We start from the raw sequence: 17798 nt of genomic DNA, 5'->3' as shown, positions 1-17798 counted from the left end.
TTTCAGGCACAGAAGTAAAGACATGTTTACCCACAGCATTCAGTTACAGAGGAAGACGTTGCTCTAAGGCACTTCAGAAACAGAGGTTTGTCTGTTATTGGAGGGACAAAAACAATGAAAAGAGAATTCAACAGGTACATGTAAATCTTTATTAACACTTACACACTTACATAGTGCTCATATTTCATTCAATCACAGAAGGAATTCACTGATTGTCATTGTCTTTAAAAAACAAACTCTTATAAGGCACACATGAACTGAGAAAAACCCCACAAACACCAAGAGGATGTTTCAAGAAGGCCACAGAGAGAAGAGTACAGAAGTGGAGCAGTTCAGTGATGTAGGTGGAGGCGTCACACCATCAGGCCATGAAAGTATGAACCATGATTTGAACCTGAAACAGTGCAGAAGCTCTAACAGTGGAGAGATGTTTGGAGTTAAAGCTTTGGTCAGACCAGAGATCAGAGCATCAGTTCATCACACTGTCCTCACTGCTGTAATATTAATGCCACACTGTTGTTCTTTCATGTGCTGATGTGATGTACTCATGTTTACATGTTAGTGTTACTGACCATTAAGTTTTGTAGGAACCACACATTCACACACAGCATACACGGATAAATAAAAAACACCCGTTGATGTCTTTGGACTGTGGGAGGAAGTCAGAGACCCAGAATCCACTTCAGGAGATACATGTATGACCTTTGTTCCTCATGCGCTCCATGTGTTACTTTACTAATTCACAGTCTGTTTCTGTGGGCAACAGGATGACTTCACTGCTTCACTGCTGTCTCATTACAAATCCACACAAACATGATGTCTATATTTATACATTATGAGTGGCAATTTTCCCTAAAATCACAATGTTTCTAACTTGAGCCAAACTGGTGGATCTGAAAATCCATCTAAACAAATGAGTCAAACTTCACCCAAAAGAGCATCAGTGTACAAAAGTTTGCATCATCTATACAACAGTATAAAATGTGAAAATATGTTTCATATTTTTGAGTCTCATGGGTCTGTTTATGAAAAGTAATCAGGTCTCAACCCAGCAAAGTTGTTCAGGATGTTTTGCTGGTGTCAAAGGTCAAAGCAGTTTAAATCTGACCTGAACAGTGTGTCATGTTAAAGAAAAGTTGAAGAGGTTGTCAAACTTCTCAGTGCAGGATCAGAGAGAGACGTTAACAGTTTGTACAATCTGTTAAATTGGGTAAGATTGGTTTACAAACTAAAAACAATGTCAGCCAAAGAGATGATTTTTATACAAAGTGTTTTCCAGTGGACTGTACTTAAAGAAGAAAAAGTCACATGAAGTTAATAAACAATCACACCAACATAAAATAGTTAATTTGTCTAACCTGAAGCTCCAACACTCACTGACTCTGAGATCAGAAATTCATGTGTGTTTGTAACACAGTTTGACTTTGTGTCAGTAAATCTCATGAACAAGATGAATAAGCTGTAGTTCAGAGTCACTGACAGCACAGACACACACTGTTGGTCCGAGTCTGAACATGATGATCATCAGAGTCGACTGCTGGATGTTCAGGAGAGTTTCTGTCTGTCCTCAGATCGTCCGACTCACAGTTCATCTCTGTCTCCTCCTGGCTGACCTGCAGGTGAGAAACAGCTGTGAGGTGTCCTCTTCTAGTTCAGGAGATTAGATGAAAAAATCATTCATAACATTTATAAAGTGAGAAAATGTTAATGTTGATTTTTCTGCTTTTTATTTAAAAACATGATCTGACCAAAACTGCAGTCTGGAATCTTGCTTTCACCATAAAAAAATCATATTTGTTTTCAAATACACAGGTCTAACAGCTGCTTCGGGGTCAGAGGTCATGTTGGGTTGATCCAGCTGTTCTTTATAATTTGACCTGTTTGGCTGCAGACTGTGAGAGCTCATTAAAACATGTCTGAGACTTTTGGAAGGTCAAATCCTCGAGTCTCTGAAAACGTGTTTGTTTATTATGAGGCTGAAACATCTGAACCTGTGATTCAGTGACAACAGCTCTGTCACACCAAACACTGTGTACACAGTTTACTACTTTTATATACGAAGCACTTCAAACAGTGCAATATATCAATACCATGCAATATATAATACTATATACCAAACATCATACTTACAGTTTGATATAATTGTTCAAAACAACCAAACATCTAAAAATAAAACTGACTTTTTAGGTTTCTACACTGAATAAATATCCAAAAACATTTTGACTGGTTAAAATCACGTTTGCAGAAGATTTGGTGGTTTCCTGGTGTAGAGTTACTAGAGTTAGAATAGAGTTAATATTCCTTCTTTAATAATCCTTTGTTGTGCTCACTGCTTGTTTTATTCCTGTGTTTGATGATCAGAGTCTCTGTAAGTCATGAGTGTCGATGAACGATCAAATGAGAAACTCCAGGAAGTGCTGAGTGGACTGTGCCATGGGGGAAATATGATGTTGTTTATGTTTAATATTTATGCTGTTTAGCTTACATTTGAGTTATTCTGGATTTGATTAATTGACCTGTTAACATACACCAGGTCACCAGTGCATTACTTAAAGCTTTAGCAACATGCTAATTAAACATATGTTCAAGAAATAAAAAATATTAACTTCATCTGACCCAACATTCAGATTATTTTAAATGTGCGAGTCTGTAATCTCAGTGACTAACAGAGAACCTGAGTGTAAATGTGACCAGATGAAGTGTGAGGTTGTGAGAAAGTCTCTGACTGCATTCATAGATGTGTCCTTTCAGCTGCTCGCTCTGATCCAACCTTTGGTCTCTAAGAAGAGGCTTCAGGGAGATGTTTGCTACGTTGGACTGTAGGACCATCAGAAATGTGTGCAGTAACAAAACAGGCAGCACTGAAAGCAGCTCTAAGTGTTTGTGTTGTTCAATGATTTGTGCACAACAACAACAATGGGACCTCTCTCATCCATCAGTCACCATGTGGACATTTTTCTGACACACTTTGAAGCTGATGGACGTTTTGTGTCTGCACTAAGTACGTTTTCACCAGCTGGAGAAACATCTGTCTACCTCTGACATCCACCAGCTCATCCATACAACAAACACACATCAGCAACCAGGAAGCAGCTTCACCTCTGATCACACACACACTCAACTCTACTCACTCACCTGGAGGATCAACAACCAGTTTGATGAAGCTGTGTTTGAATGAGCGTGCTTCTACCATGAGGAAACGACACTCATATGTTCCAGCATCATTAATCGTCACATCCTTCAGAATCAAAGACACGTCTCCATCCTTCATCTCTTTGTCCTGCAGATCCACCCGGTTCTTAAAAGATGGATGCTGGTCGTCTAGAATAATATCACAACCAACTCGGAAAAGAACATTTCCTGACTTCAGGTCAGCTCTCTCCCACTCTAGAGCGAAGATGTTGTTGTTTGGAGCTCGACATGGCAGAATTACATCCTGTCCAGACTCAGCTGTGATGTTTTTCTGATCTGAAAGATGAAACAACACAGAGCAGAGAGGTTAAAGGTCAAAGTGCAATTATGATCAGAATGGTTGACTTTAAATATTTTGTTTATTTCCTTTGACATTTGAGTTTTATTTATTTTTTCATTTTATTTTCAGTTACAGCAGCATGTTAATAGCAAAACTTTGAACGTACAGTAGTTTGCTGTTCAGTTTTTACAATACCCCAAAAGATAACAGAAAGAAAACAAACAAACAAACTAAAGAAACCCCTACAAAACAAAAAACAAACAAACAACAACAACAAAAATAAAATGGATGGATGGTATCTGGTCATGACAATGTGGTCATTTTAAATGTTTCCATGTACATTAGAAAAGGCTGCCATGCCTCAAGAAATTTGGTGGTTGAACCTACCAGTGTATATCTCATCTTTTCTAAATGCAAAAACTTCATGAGCTCTGCAAGCCTCTGTTCATGTGTGGGAGGAGCTTCCTGCTTCCATCTTAAAAGTATAAGGCGCCTTGCAATGAGTGAAGCAAAGAATTTGAATAGTATTTTGGCAAAGTGATGTTTTGAGGTATCACCCCAAAGATTAGAGCAGAGGGATCATAATTAACGTTATATATCTCTGAAAAGGTGTTAAATATACCCATATGGAAAAGAAATAGAAAAAACTTATAAGACTTGCATAAGATGTGGCCTACTTCATACAGTCAATCATATAAGGCTTATATGATTTACTCATGAAAGTGGCCACTTTCTCATTACTTTCTTATATTGTTTTAGTAAATATCCAAAACATACACGTTTCATTTATATGATTTTCAAGGGATCTTAATCTGTTTTCACTCTTGTATGCTTTTCATAAAAGCTTCACACAAGACAGATACAAACTTTATAAGATTTATATGCATCTTTTCCGTATGGGTAGACACCCAATAGTTATGAAGATTGGGGCCAAAAACTATGAAGGAGTGAACCTGTTTCTGCTTTACATCTGTTACACAGGGGGTCAGCCCATGTCTGGCACATATAGAAGAAGAGTGTACCCTATGGAGAAAACATAGAGCTCATCTGTTAAAGTCATCCCAAGGTCTTTCTCCCACTGAGCTTTAAGGATGGATTTCCTCAGGTACTTCTGGAAATGAAGGAAATCGACTCTTTACAAAGTGGTGAACTTGTAAATAGCGGAAAAAATGTTTGCGAGGAACATTAAACTGCTTCAGGAGCTGCGTGAATGAGAAAAATTCCATCTGCAAAAAGGTCTTTGATATTTCTAAGTCCATTACCTTCCCATATTTTAAAGGCAGAATCCATCATTGAGGGTGGGAACATATGATTTGAGCTGATAGTGTAACCCAAACCTTACATTGCACCCAGATTCTGAGCGAGTCATACAACAAAGGGTTACATTTATAGGTGTACAGTTCTAATGGGAGAGCTGAACTCAACAAAGCTGATAGGCACATTTTGCCACAATTGGATGAGTCAATTTGGAGCCAAGCTGGAGTCTCTGTGGTAAAATTACTGATCCAGCATATTTCGAATATTTGCTGCCCAATAATAAGACTGAAAAATTGGCAAGGCTAATCCACCCATTGGCCTAGTCCTCTGCATGAAATCTTTACGAATTCATGGACTTTTGCCGTTCCAAATAAATGCAGGGATATGCTTATTCAGTGTTATAAAGGCTCTGACATATACAGCAGGAGATCGTCAGCATATACGGATATTTTGTGCTCCTGGTCAGCTCTGAAGATGCCCTTAATGCAACTGTCAGCTGTCAGCTTGGCTTTAATCGCCAATGGTTCAATTGATAACGCAAAAGGAGAGGGGATAAGGGACATCCTTGTCTCGTACCACGGAGAAGTGGGAAATAAGAAGAGAATAACAAATTTGTTCTAACACGTGCCATAGGTGAGGAGTCAAGTAACTGAATCCATGAAATGAAATTAGGGCCAAATCCAAATTTATTTAGAGTATAAAACAGATAATCCCACTCCACCCGTTCGAATGCTTTCTCAGCATTGTGTAATAAGGCAATTTAAGGGGCTGTAGTTGACTGTGATTCACTTTCACAGACTCACCACCAGCTTCACCCCTCCCCTCCCCCTCCAGCTGTAGGCTTTAACATTGAGTTTCCCCACACATGTTTACAGACGAGTTAGAGAGCAAGAGAAGAAGAGACGGATTCATAAATGTCTTTGTTTCTGCTCTAACCAAACAATGCTGCTCTACAACTCTAGACTACCAGCCACAAAGACAACAGCTGGAGAAACATCTGTCTACCTCTGACATCCACCAGCTCATCCATACAACAAACAAACATCAACAACCAGGAAGCAGCTTCACCTCTGATCACACACACACTTTTTTTTTTTTTTTTTTTTTTTTTTAAATGACATCAGAAACAGCAGTATGCGACATTACATGATGGCAGAGCTTCAGTTCATCCTTTGTCATTTTTTTTTTTTTTTTTTTTTTTAATAAATAGGACAGGGGGAATGAATGAGAGAAAGAGGGGGAGAGAAAGAAAGAAAACCAAAGGGGAGAAGAGACGGTGAGAAGGGGGGGGAAGAGAGAGAAAAAAAAAAAAGAACTCCTGGGTCACCTGTATGGAGAAAAAAAAAAACAAAAAAAAAAAAACAAACAAACAGAGGAGACAGCAAACAACAAAGAGCAACATAATAATAGAGAAAACAAAGCACCATCACAATAAACTAGCTAGTCATAGATATCAATATTTACTAAATAATAAACGATATTGTGCAGCACGCAAGATAGACAGCGCACAGTGTGCTTTGAGGCAGCAGCCAAGAAAGCTTTAGTCCGCGTCTGTGAATACCCATGTGTGCATACCTGTGTGGATCAGCATGCTTGCATTCCAAAGGTTTCTCCATGTAATGATCTGCTAGGGAGTGTGGGGGGGGGGCCACAGCCCCGTCCTCCAGGGTGTGAAGCAGGTATGGAGGAGATCAAAACTCCAGACATCCAGAGGCCCCCAGAACACAAGAGACCAAGGAAGACCAACAGAGGGGCAGCCGCGCCACTGTTCCAGTAAGAGCTGAGGAGAGTCCCAGATGAGGGCTCGCCCAGCAGCCGCGGAGCAGAAGTCAGGGGGAGTTGCAGTGACGCGCCCGTGAGCTCCGCCGGCCCCCAGCTGTGCCTGAGTGACCGAGCCCCAGGCCGAGAGGCCGGGGGCACCCCACCTCCAAAGGGGCCCGAGCGAGCCCCAGGCCCCAGGCCCCGACAAGCGGCCGCCAAGGAGTGAGCCGGTGTGTACCCGGACGCCCACCCCCAGACACAAAGAACCACCAACACACCGACACCTGAGGGAGTCCGCCACCGGCAGGGGAAGTGGTGGTGGGTGGAGATAGGCCTCCAAACCTTGGAGGGCCTGAGGTGTCCCCAGAGAGGTGGCGTCTGATACCCAACCTGACATATAGACACAGACATACAGGCACACACAGACACAAACATCCATTCCCACCCTCATGCTCTCATATGCACTCACTCCACACTCAACCAACGTGGAGACAGACATAAAGAGACGCTGTACACACAATCACACTCCCCAAGCGTACTCTACAAACCGGGTCTAGGTACCCTTGCCCCTGGAGGGGGGAATTGCACCCAGACCCAGGTGGTGTTACCCTTTTCCCTGCGGTGGGGAGAGGCAGACCACCCCGACTCCGCAGCAGCAGGGAGGCCCCACACCCCAGACCGCAGTCGGACGGCCAACTCCTCCTACTAGCCCTCCCGCTCCAGCAGGCCGCAGAGAATGGGGGTGGGAGAAGACTCCAAACCTCCCTCCACCCGCTCATTGTAGTGTTGATGCATATGTGTTCTAAGGTGCAATTAAAACCCAGGAGGGCATGGAGCTACCTACCAAGGAGCAGCAGGTAAGCGCATAGTCCCTCCTGCTAGCCCTCAATGACTAAGTGTATTTAAAATTGAGAGGTGGGCAACGACGTCAGGGGTGAGGTATACACCCTGATGGTGATTTGGACTCCGTGATTGTGCCCACCCCCAAGATCTGATGGACTTCCATGAGCGAGTTTCTTCCATGAAGAAACGACACTCGTATGCTCCAGCGTCATGAACTGTCACATCCTTCAGAATCAAAGACACGTCTCCATCCTTCATCTGTCTGTCCTGCAGATCCACCCGCTTCTTAAAAGATGGATGCTGGTGTGTTGAATCAGGGAGACCATCCTGGTACAAAAGCACATAATCATCTCCCAGGTCAAATCTCTCCCACTTTATTACTCTAATGTTGTTGTTTGGAGCTCGACATGTCAGAGTGACGTCCTGTCCAGACTCAGCTGTGATGGTTTTCTGCTCTGAAAGAGGAAACAACACTTTGACATTTGAGTTTTTAGTCATGTTGGATTTAATGAACCTCTGAACATCCAGCAGGTCACCAGTGACCCACTGAGGGGGAATTTTAGCCTCATGCTAAACATGCAAAGTGTCAGAAACTACAAGATGTTAGCTTCCACAGAACAACAACATGTGCTGATAATAAGTGAACATAATGTGTGAGAGAAAGCAGCCTCTCATTATAAGACACTGTGAGTCTCTGCATGCTGCCTTTATGGAGCTACAGCTGTTTGTATACACTGAACAAGAAGCTTTGTAGCTGCATCCTGACTCCTGACACTGACACTGACACACACATTACACTTCTTTGTCTCTGTCACAGCTGGATTACAGATGTTAAGTGTCCACCCAGCCTGGTGTCTCCTTCACACACAGACAAACTGAATCCAGATGAAAATAATCCTCCTGTACTTCTTGTTATCTCAGAGAGAACCTCAGTTTAGTTCAATCTCACCTGCAGAGACGAAGACAAGGACAAACAGCAAAGTGCAGCAGAGCAGCGCAGTGCCAGCAGCCATCTCTGTGTCAGTATTTGTGCTGATCCGACTCTTAGTTTGTAATAAAGCTGAAAGTCTGCTTTGAAGAACAGATCTGACTTTCAGCAGCTCACTCTTACCCTGTAGTTTGTGGTTCATTTAAGAACCTTGGAAACCTTGGCTGTTTAGTTGAATCAACAGGTATTATCAGGCTGACGTCAGCATGATGTCATAAACACACGATAAAACATCAGAGTTTTAGTACAGCCTCTTGTTCTCTCCTGTAGTCTGAGTGTAGCCATTATAACAGTGAGACGGCACTGCCACCATGAGGTCAAACTGGAGCATTGCAGGTAATAATTCTCATCCTGAACACTGTTGGAACATCAGACCTCCTCACGCTTTGAACTCATTGTGATTCTAAATATTTCTAGTTTCACTTTGACCCCAACCCTAACCCTGAAATGGGCTGTACAGCTTTTATACTTTGACAATGACAAAATATTATTATCTTCTCCCAAATCCAACGTGGCAGTCTGCTGCGAATCCTCCCCGTCCACATCCGACCTCACCTGGTATCTGCTCCTCCTGGAATCAGAAACACATGGACACAAAAACACATCCTGCCTTGATTATCTAATGTTATCCTTCAGCTTATTCTAAGGCCCAGTTCAGGACGTCATGTTTGGACTTCCTGACCCAGAGACTTATAGAAAACAATTATCAGTGTATGTGTAAAAATCCTCTGCACTCTGCGTGTACCTGCAATATTTCAGATCCAGACAATATCGCTGAATGAATCTGTTAACTCTGAAAACACAGAGTCAACTCATTTATGAGCACATTTGCATTATGTATATATTCATTTAATAAAACAGCTTTATTTAATTTTTTTTAGAAACAATTTATAATTTTGCCTTTCACACCTATTTTCCGTGTGAACAAAAGAACGTTCAGCTGTTATCAGGTTCCTCTCCTGTCTCGGTTGTGGAGTGTATGTAGACGACCCACGAACAGACATAGGCAGAGAGATGGAACTTGAAACCAAAAGCGAGCCTTTATTTGGCTGGTGACAGGAGAACTAAGAAACCTATGAACAACTATGACATACTGTTATAATATGAGGGCACTATGACACACATTATGACTCTGTGACTATGAGGACATGGGGGTGGGAACACAGACGAAGCAACAATGAACAAAGGGAGACAGAAGACTTACATACACATATGAGGTGATGGGGAAGTGGAGGCACCTGGGAAAAAAGCTGACACAAATGGACACAATGACATCACATGGGGAAGAGTAAAACTAAACACATTGGCTGTGTCCAAATCAATGACTGTAGAAAACATGGACGACGCGACAGCGCCTCCTCCCATTGTGCAAAAATGAAGCCAAACAACCTGCCTGCTGCACAGCTGGCTTATGGCACTAAGAGGCACATACCTCCCTCTAGTGGTCACATTAAGTTCAAACATGGAAAAAGTGTTGGCTACCCATAACATAGTCCTGGGATCACTTCCGGACCATTCACCCCCCCCCCCCCCCTCACACATTGACCCATGTGACCTCAGTAACTCAGTTGACAGCAGGGTGGGTCATCCACTCTCAGGACCTCCGCCAGCATCACAACCTCACTGGGAGTTAAACACCCGAGACTCTCCATCAGCTTTCAGAACTGAAGAGGTGAAGCGCAGTTTGCTTGTTAACGTGTTGACGCCCTCCAGCCCCACGCACGGGGCGATCCGCTGTAGCTCGTTAACGGAGATTTGCCGTGTTGTGGCGTTAACGTCATTTCAACGAGATTAACGCTGACAGCACTAGTGAGAACACAACGAATATGACTGCACATTGACGCCGACATCATCCTAGTGCAAAGACAAGTGGAAGCAGACAAAAACAACAAGCACGTGTAGCTGAGATATAATGTACGAATTGTGAACATTCTCAAAACTGTATTGTACATAGGTTATACTTTTTTATTGTGTGAACTTTATTTTTGTGGAACTAAGGTTCCGTGTGTTATTGTTGAAGTGGGACATTAATCAGTGTAACACCACCTGCGGCCACATTGCGGGTGTGGGGTTTCCTAGCCAGAGCTGTACGGACTCCACACTGGTGAGGCACGCTTTCTGTAGCTCTTCTCCCTGTACTAAATTATCCATAAAAATTCGGTGTATTTGTCTTTGTTAAGTATTGGCTCCTAGGGTTAAAAGCTCTCAAAGTGTTTTCAATCGCTTTGAGTGAGAAAAATGATATTTGGAACTGCGCTTTATCTGTTGTATCATCCGTTTGTGTGGAACTGACTTGTGTTAAACAGGGTGAGGAGAAGCCTGCTGCCGCTGTGTGACACTGATTTTGCTGCTGCACTCTGTTTTATAGGTATGTGTAAATGTGTAGTTTTTGTTTTATGTGTATAATGAGCTCATGTCCCGAGGCTGTGCTCTGAGCAGTATCTTCAGCCATGTTGGGAAGAGTTAAAAAGTTGTTTGAATATGTATTATGCAATTGACCTATTTTAATGGGAATTTGAATGTTATACGTTATTGTTAGTGATTCCATAATTGTCTCTGTTTTACCCCACTGTAATATTTGATTTTGAAGTGGCGGTTGTGAAAATTATTATTTTGATAAGTTGTATTTTCTTTTATATGATGCAAGCAGAGCTGTACGGACTCCACACTGGAATAAACCCTGTTTCCAGCCAGTCCGTGTCTGTTGTCACAACGCAGTCGACCATTTCACATCTGCTACATAAAAGTGGTGCCGTGACCCGGATGCATCTGATCAGCCGCTGCTGATCGCTGAGGTTGAGCTGAACACTTCCGACACCTGTAATATAAGTAAAATTATTCTGTGGGTCAGCAAAAAATGTCCAGTGTTCTGTTAGTAGGCATTTCTCCCAGTTACACCTGTTAGAGTCTAACTGAGCCGTGTTTACTTGTGTTGTATTTTTCTGAGTGATAGGTATTTTTGTATTCCTTTTGTTTCTGATCCCCTTTGTAGTTATTGCTAACCTCCTGTAAGCAACATGGCTGGTAGGGGCCAAGACTCCTTTAACCTTTTCACGCCAGTCGCTGGGAGAGGTTGGAGACTGTCTGGGGCAGATGAAGTGAGAGACAGGTCTATAATGTTGCGTGATGAGCCAGCAGAGTCAGATGACATTATTCGAAATAAAGCTCATGAGCGCCAGTCCTCAACCCCTGCTTTGAGCGACGACAGCACACACAAAGAGCTACGTGAGCTCATTGGTGAATTGGGAACCCAGATAGGTGAATCAATCGCTAGCCGGCTACTATCCAGTCAAGTCCCACTTGGTCCAAACCAGACAGCTCCAGCCGAGTCCCCCAAGGTTAAGAGCCCTGACACCACTCTCGACCTCTCCAAAGTGAACTTAGTGGTCCGACAAGATATCAAAGACCCACCTATGTACAGAGGTGATGATGCGGATAAGTACTCTGTTCATGAGTGGATAGACATGATGGAAGTGTACTTAGAGAAGAGAGGGTTGTCTAGAGCCGTGCAGGTGGATGAAGTCTTAAACCACCTCCTCGGCAGAGCTAAAAACATTGTTAAGGTGGGTTTGAAAAGTAACTCATGTTCTGGTGTAGTGACCAACCCTGAGACCATCTATGCCATACTCAGGCGTTATTTTAGTGATAGTCCTGGCTCCTGTCAACCACTGGCTGACTTCTATGCCACCCAAGCAGTTGCAAAAGAGACCCCAGTAGACTATTGGGTGAGGCTTAATATCGCTGCTGAGGCAACTGACAAGCATTTACAGCGTCAGGGAGGCAAAATGGAGAACATGGAGGCAGAGATAGCCATGATGTTTATCAGAAATTGTCCTGATCCCAGCCTCGCCTGTGTTTTCAAATGTAAGCCCATCAGTAAATGGACAGTAATGGAGGTTCAGGAAGCCATTGATGAACACCAAAGAGAGTGTCATGCAAAAAAGAAGAGCCTGGGCTCTGCCAGACCCCATCCCCTCCTCGTGGCCACTGCGACAACCACAAGCGAGTCGCCTGAGTTTGAACTGAACCATGCCCAAGTAGGTACAGTAAAATGTTCCCAGGACAGCCCGGGTAAGGCTGCTGGAGCTGCCGCTTCAGACCCAAGTGCTCTAGACCGCGTGCTCAGTATGCTGGAGAGGGTGTTAGAGCGCTCCAACCAGCCTGTCCACCCCGTAATTAGACCACAGCCTCTAGCCTCAGCCAGGTTCCCTTCGTGCCAGGTTTGTGGCAATAGCTCACATTCCACGCGCACTCACTGCATGAGAGAGAGGAGATGTCTAGGTTGCCTGGAGGTTGGGCATCAGAGGAAAGACTGCCCCAGAGCAGCTGAGCCCATTACCCAGCAAAATAATCCCCAGGGAAACTAGGGTGCTTGCACTTGAGAGGGGACAGTGTGAGCGAAGAGTGTGAAACCCTCAATCCCAGTGATGACATACAGACTGTATACAAAGAAAGCCTGAAGTGTGCCCCACCTGGTACTGTTGTACTTTCCCAGAATATAGTAAGACTTGATGAGGCAGACAGCCTATTTTACACGAATGCATTGGTGAATGACAAAGTCTCTTTGCAGGCCCTTCTTGATACAGGTTCCATGGCGTGTACCTTGAGCGAAGAGGCGGAGCGAGAGTTAAAGAGCGCTGGGGTCGCATTGGAATTAAGCGACACTCGTACCGACATTGTGCTAGTGGGCTGTGGTGGAGTTCAGGTTAAACCCAAGAGTATATGCGAGTTGAAAATGGAAGTGTATGATTGTACGTTCAGAGTGCCTGCCCTAGTGGTCCCCGGTCAGAAAGATCAGTTGATTTTAGGGACGAATGTTATCAAACACCTCCTCAGACACTTCAGGCTGTCCCCCCATTTCTGGCAAGTCCTGAGCAAACCCGAATCAGCAGAAGCGCCTGAAATAGTGCAGTTTCTGAATATGCTGTCTGGCATTAACCGGTGGAGGGGTGACAAAATGCCAGATGTCATTGGCACTGTCAAACTAGCTCAGGCAGTGACTCTACTCCCCAAGCAAGAGCACCTTGTATGGGGCAGACTGCCAGCGTCATCACCCCTTTCCGAGGGCAGCGCCATTCTGGTTGAACCACCAAAATCGCAAACTCATAAAAAAGGTGTCATTGTCTGTAGAACTGTGGTTTCTATGAGTGGCGATAGGTGGGTCCCTGTTCGAATCCTGAACACATGTGATAAGCCTATCACATTGAGACGAAACGCTAAGGTAGCAGATGCTTCCGCTTGTGTAGCTGTTGAAGATCTCGAAGTGGCTTCTGACCAAAACCCAAGTGAGACCCTTAGGGTCCAGAGCCAGACAGTGTGTAGCGACGCACAGAGTAGCCCTCCCTCCTGCCCTAGCCTGCGTGACAGCTTGCAGAAGATGGGGTTGGAGGACCTAGACCTCGACTCTTGTGAAGTCTCAGACCACTGGAAGGCTCAGGTACTGCAACTGATCCACAGGTATGAGGATGTCTTTTCCAAGGGTAAGCTGGACTGTGGACTGGCAAAGGATTTTGTCCATCGCATCCATCTGTCTGACGACAGGCCGTTCAGACTTCCCTATCGGCGCGTCCCTCCAGGGCAGTACCACAAGTTGCGACAGGTGCTCACAGAGATGGAGGAGCGAGAGCTGATCCGCAAATCCAACAGTGAGTGGGCGTCCCCACTGGTACTGGTGTGGAAGAAGAATGGAGATCTCAGAATATGCGTGGACTACCGCTGGTTGAACGCACGCACAGTCAAGGATGCCCATCCCTTGCCCCACCAGTCAGACTGTCTGGCAGCCCTGGGAGGTAACGCAATTTTCAGTGCCATGGATCTCACCTCTGGCTTCTACAATATTGAGATGGCAGAGGAGGACAAAAAGCTAACGGCCTTCACAACACCAATGGGGCTCTACGAGTTTAACAGACTCCCCCAAGGCCTGTGCAACAGCCCGGCGAGCTTCATGCGTCTCATGATGGGCATATTTGGCGACCAGAATTTCCTAACCCTGCTGTGCTACCTGGAAGACCTGCTTGTTTATGCACCCAATGAAGCAGAGGCTCTCAGGAGGTTGGAGATTGTGTTTAGCAGACTACGTGCCCATGGACTGAAGCTGGCCCCCAAAAAATGTCATCTGCTCCGAAGGAGTGTGAGATTTCTGGGCCATGTTGTGACTGAAGGCGGGGTTTTGACCGATCCTGACAAGGTTAAGGCGATCACCGCTATCTCAGAGGCTGATCTCATGATGGAGGACGGGGTTACGCCATCCCAGAAGAAGATAAAGTCGTTTCTGGGTATGGTAATGTATTACCAACACTTCATACAGGACTGTTCTAAGATTGCCAGACCCCTTTTTACCCTGACTGCCACTCCTAAAGGAAAGAAAGTAAATGCCCGAGGTGCTGCTTCTTTCCGGAGGCTCAGCCCAAGTGATTGGAAGAAGGAGCATGTTGACTCGTTTGAACGCTTGAAGGCTGCACTCCTTGACTCCGTTGTGCTTGCTCACCCTGATTTCAACAAACCATTTATCTTGTCGACAGACGCTTCACAGGACGGCTTGGGTGCTGTGCTGTCACAAGTCCAAGAGGGCGAGAGTAAAGCACGTCCCGTTGCATTTGCCAGCAAGGCCCTCGCCCGTGCACAGAGAAACTATCCCGCCCATCGCCTTGAGTTTCTGGCGCTAAAGTGGTCTGTCTGTGACAAATTCAGCCACTGGTTGAAGGGGCATAGCTTTACCGTCTGGACAGACAATAACCCCCTAACATATATTCTCACGAAGCCCAAGCTTGATGCATGTGAACAGAGGTGGGTGTCAAAGCTGTCCCCCTACGACTTCAGCATCAAGTACATTCCTGGCAGTAAAAATGTCATTGCAGATGCACTGAGCAGGCAGCCATTCGTTCACAACCGTGTTAGTCAGAGACTCATGACTGAACCCTATGCAACCCTGTTAGAGGAGTCGCAACAGGTCAAAGAAATCTCGGTTCAGGATGCATTCAGGCTCAGTGCCAACCACCAAAGTGTTGAGTGTTTGGCCCCTGCAGAGAGCCTAGGGTGTTGTTCCCTGACTAATGATGAAGTTTCCGCAGTCTTCGCAGGCCACGCTGAGTGGGACCAAGGCTCAAAACAGAGAGCAATCTCCTGGTTGACTCAAGAGCTAGATCGGTTTCCCTCACTAGGCCAGAACACCTTGTCTGCCTTCTCGCTCCAGGAGCTACAGGAGGAGCAGAGAGCAGATGTGACACTGTCTCAAGTCATTCCGTTCGTCGTACGTGGTCGGCGTCCATCACGTAGAGAAAGAGCTCACCTGTCGCACAGAGCGCAAAAGACGATGAAACAGTGGGAAAAGTTGAAAGTGTTGGATGGTATCCTGTACAGAGTGAGCAAAGACCTGCTCACTGGCAAAAAGCGCCATCAGTACGTGACCCCATCCACATTAATCAGTCAAGTCCTGTCAGGTGTCCATGATGATGCTGGCCATCAGGGCCAAAGCAGAACTCTGTACCTAGCCAGGCAGAGATTTTTCTGGATCAACATGGAGCATGACATTCGCGAGCATGTCAAGTGCTGTAAACGTTGTGTTGTCAGCAAAACACTCGAGCCTGAGGGGAGGGCTCCTCTTGAAAGCATTAAAACTACCGGTCCTCTTGAGCTCGTCTGCATAGACTTCTGGTCCGCAGAGGATCACAGGGGCAAGAGTGTGGATGTTCTAGTAGTGACTGACCATTTCACCAAGATGGCCCATGCTTTCCAGTGCTCAGATCAGACGGCAAAACAAGTTGCGCGCCAGTTGTGGGACAGATATTTCTGTGTCTATGGCTTCCCTCAAAGGATCCATTCAGACCAGGGCGCCAATTTTGAGAGTGAGTTGATCCAAGAGCTGCTGCAAGTGGCCGGGGTGCAGAAGTCAAGAACGACACCTTACCACCCTATGGGTAACGGTCACACCGAAAGGTTTAACAGGACCTTGGGAAATATGATCAGAGCCCTACCTCCGAGGGAGAAGCACAAGTGGCCTCAGATGTTGCAGACATTGACCTTTGTCTACAACTGCACCGCTCATGAGTCCACCGGTTACGCACCGTTCTTCCTAATGTACGGGCGTATCCCCAGGTTACCAGTGGATGTCATGTTTCACAATGTTGCAAGGGACAATGATGTAACAGACTATGACAGTTATGTAAAAAGGATGAGAGATGACCTCAGAGAAGCACTCGCATTGGCCCAGACTAACACCGGAGCTAGTCAGCAGCGTCAAGCAGACCTGTACAACAAAAAGCAGAAAGGTGTTGACATTGAGGAAGGAGATCGTGTCCTTTTGGCAAACAAGGGCGAACGGGGTCGTAGGAAGTTAGCTGATAGGTGGGAGTCGACCATCTACACTGTGATCTCCAAGAACCCCACATGCCACACGTATCGCATCAGGAACGTCAAGAGTGGACAGGAGAAAGTTGTCCATAGGAACTTGCTTTTGCAGGCTAATTTCCTGCCCATAGAGTCCGAGGGCGAACCAGAGATGTCTTTTGCCAGTGAATCAGAACTCGGCCAGGAGCAGAGTCAATCTGATGGAGAATCCCCTGTCGCTGATCCTGAGGACGATTGTACTGAACGCACAGCCCGTTGGGTGGCTCAGATGACGGATGACTGTGTCCCGGCTCCTAGAGGACCCCAAGAAGAGTGTGACAGTATTGGAGACAGTGTCTGTGCGCAGTTGGATGATGAGGAGCATCAGGACAGTGACAGTGCCAGTAGTGAAGTAGCTGCTTACCCTGAAGTAGATGATGACAACAACAGCAGGGCTTGCACTACCCCAGTTGAGGAGGGAACACTACCAAGTATCAGTTACCCTGAAAGTCAGCCAGTCAGCGAGGTTGGGAGCCTCGTGAAACATGGTGGTGTACCCCCAAGTAATGCAGCAGGCCAGATCAGGACGAGAGTGGGTCGAATAGTGAAGCCTGTGAATAGGTTAATCCAGACTATGAAGCAAAGAAACCTACAAACAGGCAATGTAGTGAGCAGCTTTGCCAAGAACTTGTTTCTGTGAGGGCTACTTGTTTTATATGTTGGGTGATTTTCATGTCAGATGTTAACACCTATTTTGAGATTGTCTTCAGCTCAGAGTACTATTCATCATATAGTAGCTGTTACCGTGTTGTTTGTTCAGGATAGTGTATAAGGCACTTTCTCTTGCGAGTAAACATTAGGGGGTCTGGCCAACTTTCTTCTGTTTACTTTCCCCATGAGTTGGGAAACATATTTGTTGCACGTATCACCGGGTAGTGAATTTCCACATCACTGACAGTTACGAATTGTTATATGTGACGCTCAGTTGCTCACCCTTACCTAACAGGTTTTGAGAAGTTCAGGGGGGAGTATGTAGCTGAGATATAATGTACGAATTGTGAACATTCTCAAAACTGTATTGTACATAGGTTATACTTTTTTATTGTGTGAACTTTATTTTTGTGGAACTAAGGTTCCGTGTGTTATTGTTGA

The 17798-nt window shown here is 45.1% G+C and overlaps 2 protein-coding genes across 2 annotated transcripts in view; one reads left to right on the top strand and one right to left on the bottom strand.

Annotated features, from left to right (window-relative positions):
• Positions 1-17798, top strand: part of LOC146578477 (butyrophilin-like protein 2) — a 66056-nt gene that overhangs the window by 10496 nt on the left and 37762 nt on the right. The window lies entirely within an intron of this gene.
• Positions 1525-8480, bottom strand: LOC146578479 (CD226 antigen-like). Its single transcript, XM_085250086.1, has 5 exons — positions 8283-8480; positions 7473-7788; positions 4815-4828; positions 3136-3468; positions 1525-1613 (listed from the first exon to the last, which is right to left on the bottom strand). The coding sequence occupies exons 1-5, from the start codon at positions 8461-8463 to the stop codon at positions 1582-1584; spliced, it is 876 nt and encodes a 291-aa protein (XP_085106212.1). The 5' UTR covers positions 8464-8480; the 3' UTR covers positions 1525-1581.

This window comes from Mchenga conophoros, linkage group LG3 (genome assembly GCF_057382185.1).
Source record: "Mchenga conophoros isolate Kocher_MC1m ecotype Shallow Benthic linkage group LG3, M_conophoros_male_GT1.1, whole genome shotgun sequence".
Lineage (NCBI taxonomy): Eukaryota > Metazoa > Chordata > Actinopteri > Cichliformes > Cichlidae > Mchenga > Mchenga conophoros.
The sequence above is the reverse complement of the archived record's forward strand: the minus strand, read 5'-3'. Positions and strand labels throughout refer to the sequence as shown.

Bases quoted from the DNA above. Each gene is read 5' to 3' on its own strand.
- LOC146578479 (XM_085250086.1), bottom strand. From the start codon at position 8,463: ATGAACCACAAACTACAGGGTAAGAGTGAGCTGCTGAAAGTCAGATCT. The intron at 7,789-8,282 runs GTGAGATTGAAC...TTCCTCTTTCAG, and splicing joins CCTTGTCTTCGTCTCTGCAG to AGCAGAAAACCATCACAGCT. The intron at 1,614-3,135 runs GTGAGTGAGTAG...TCTCACCTGCAG, and splicing joins ACTGGTTGTTGATCCTCCAG to GTCAGCCAGGAGGAGACAGA.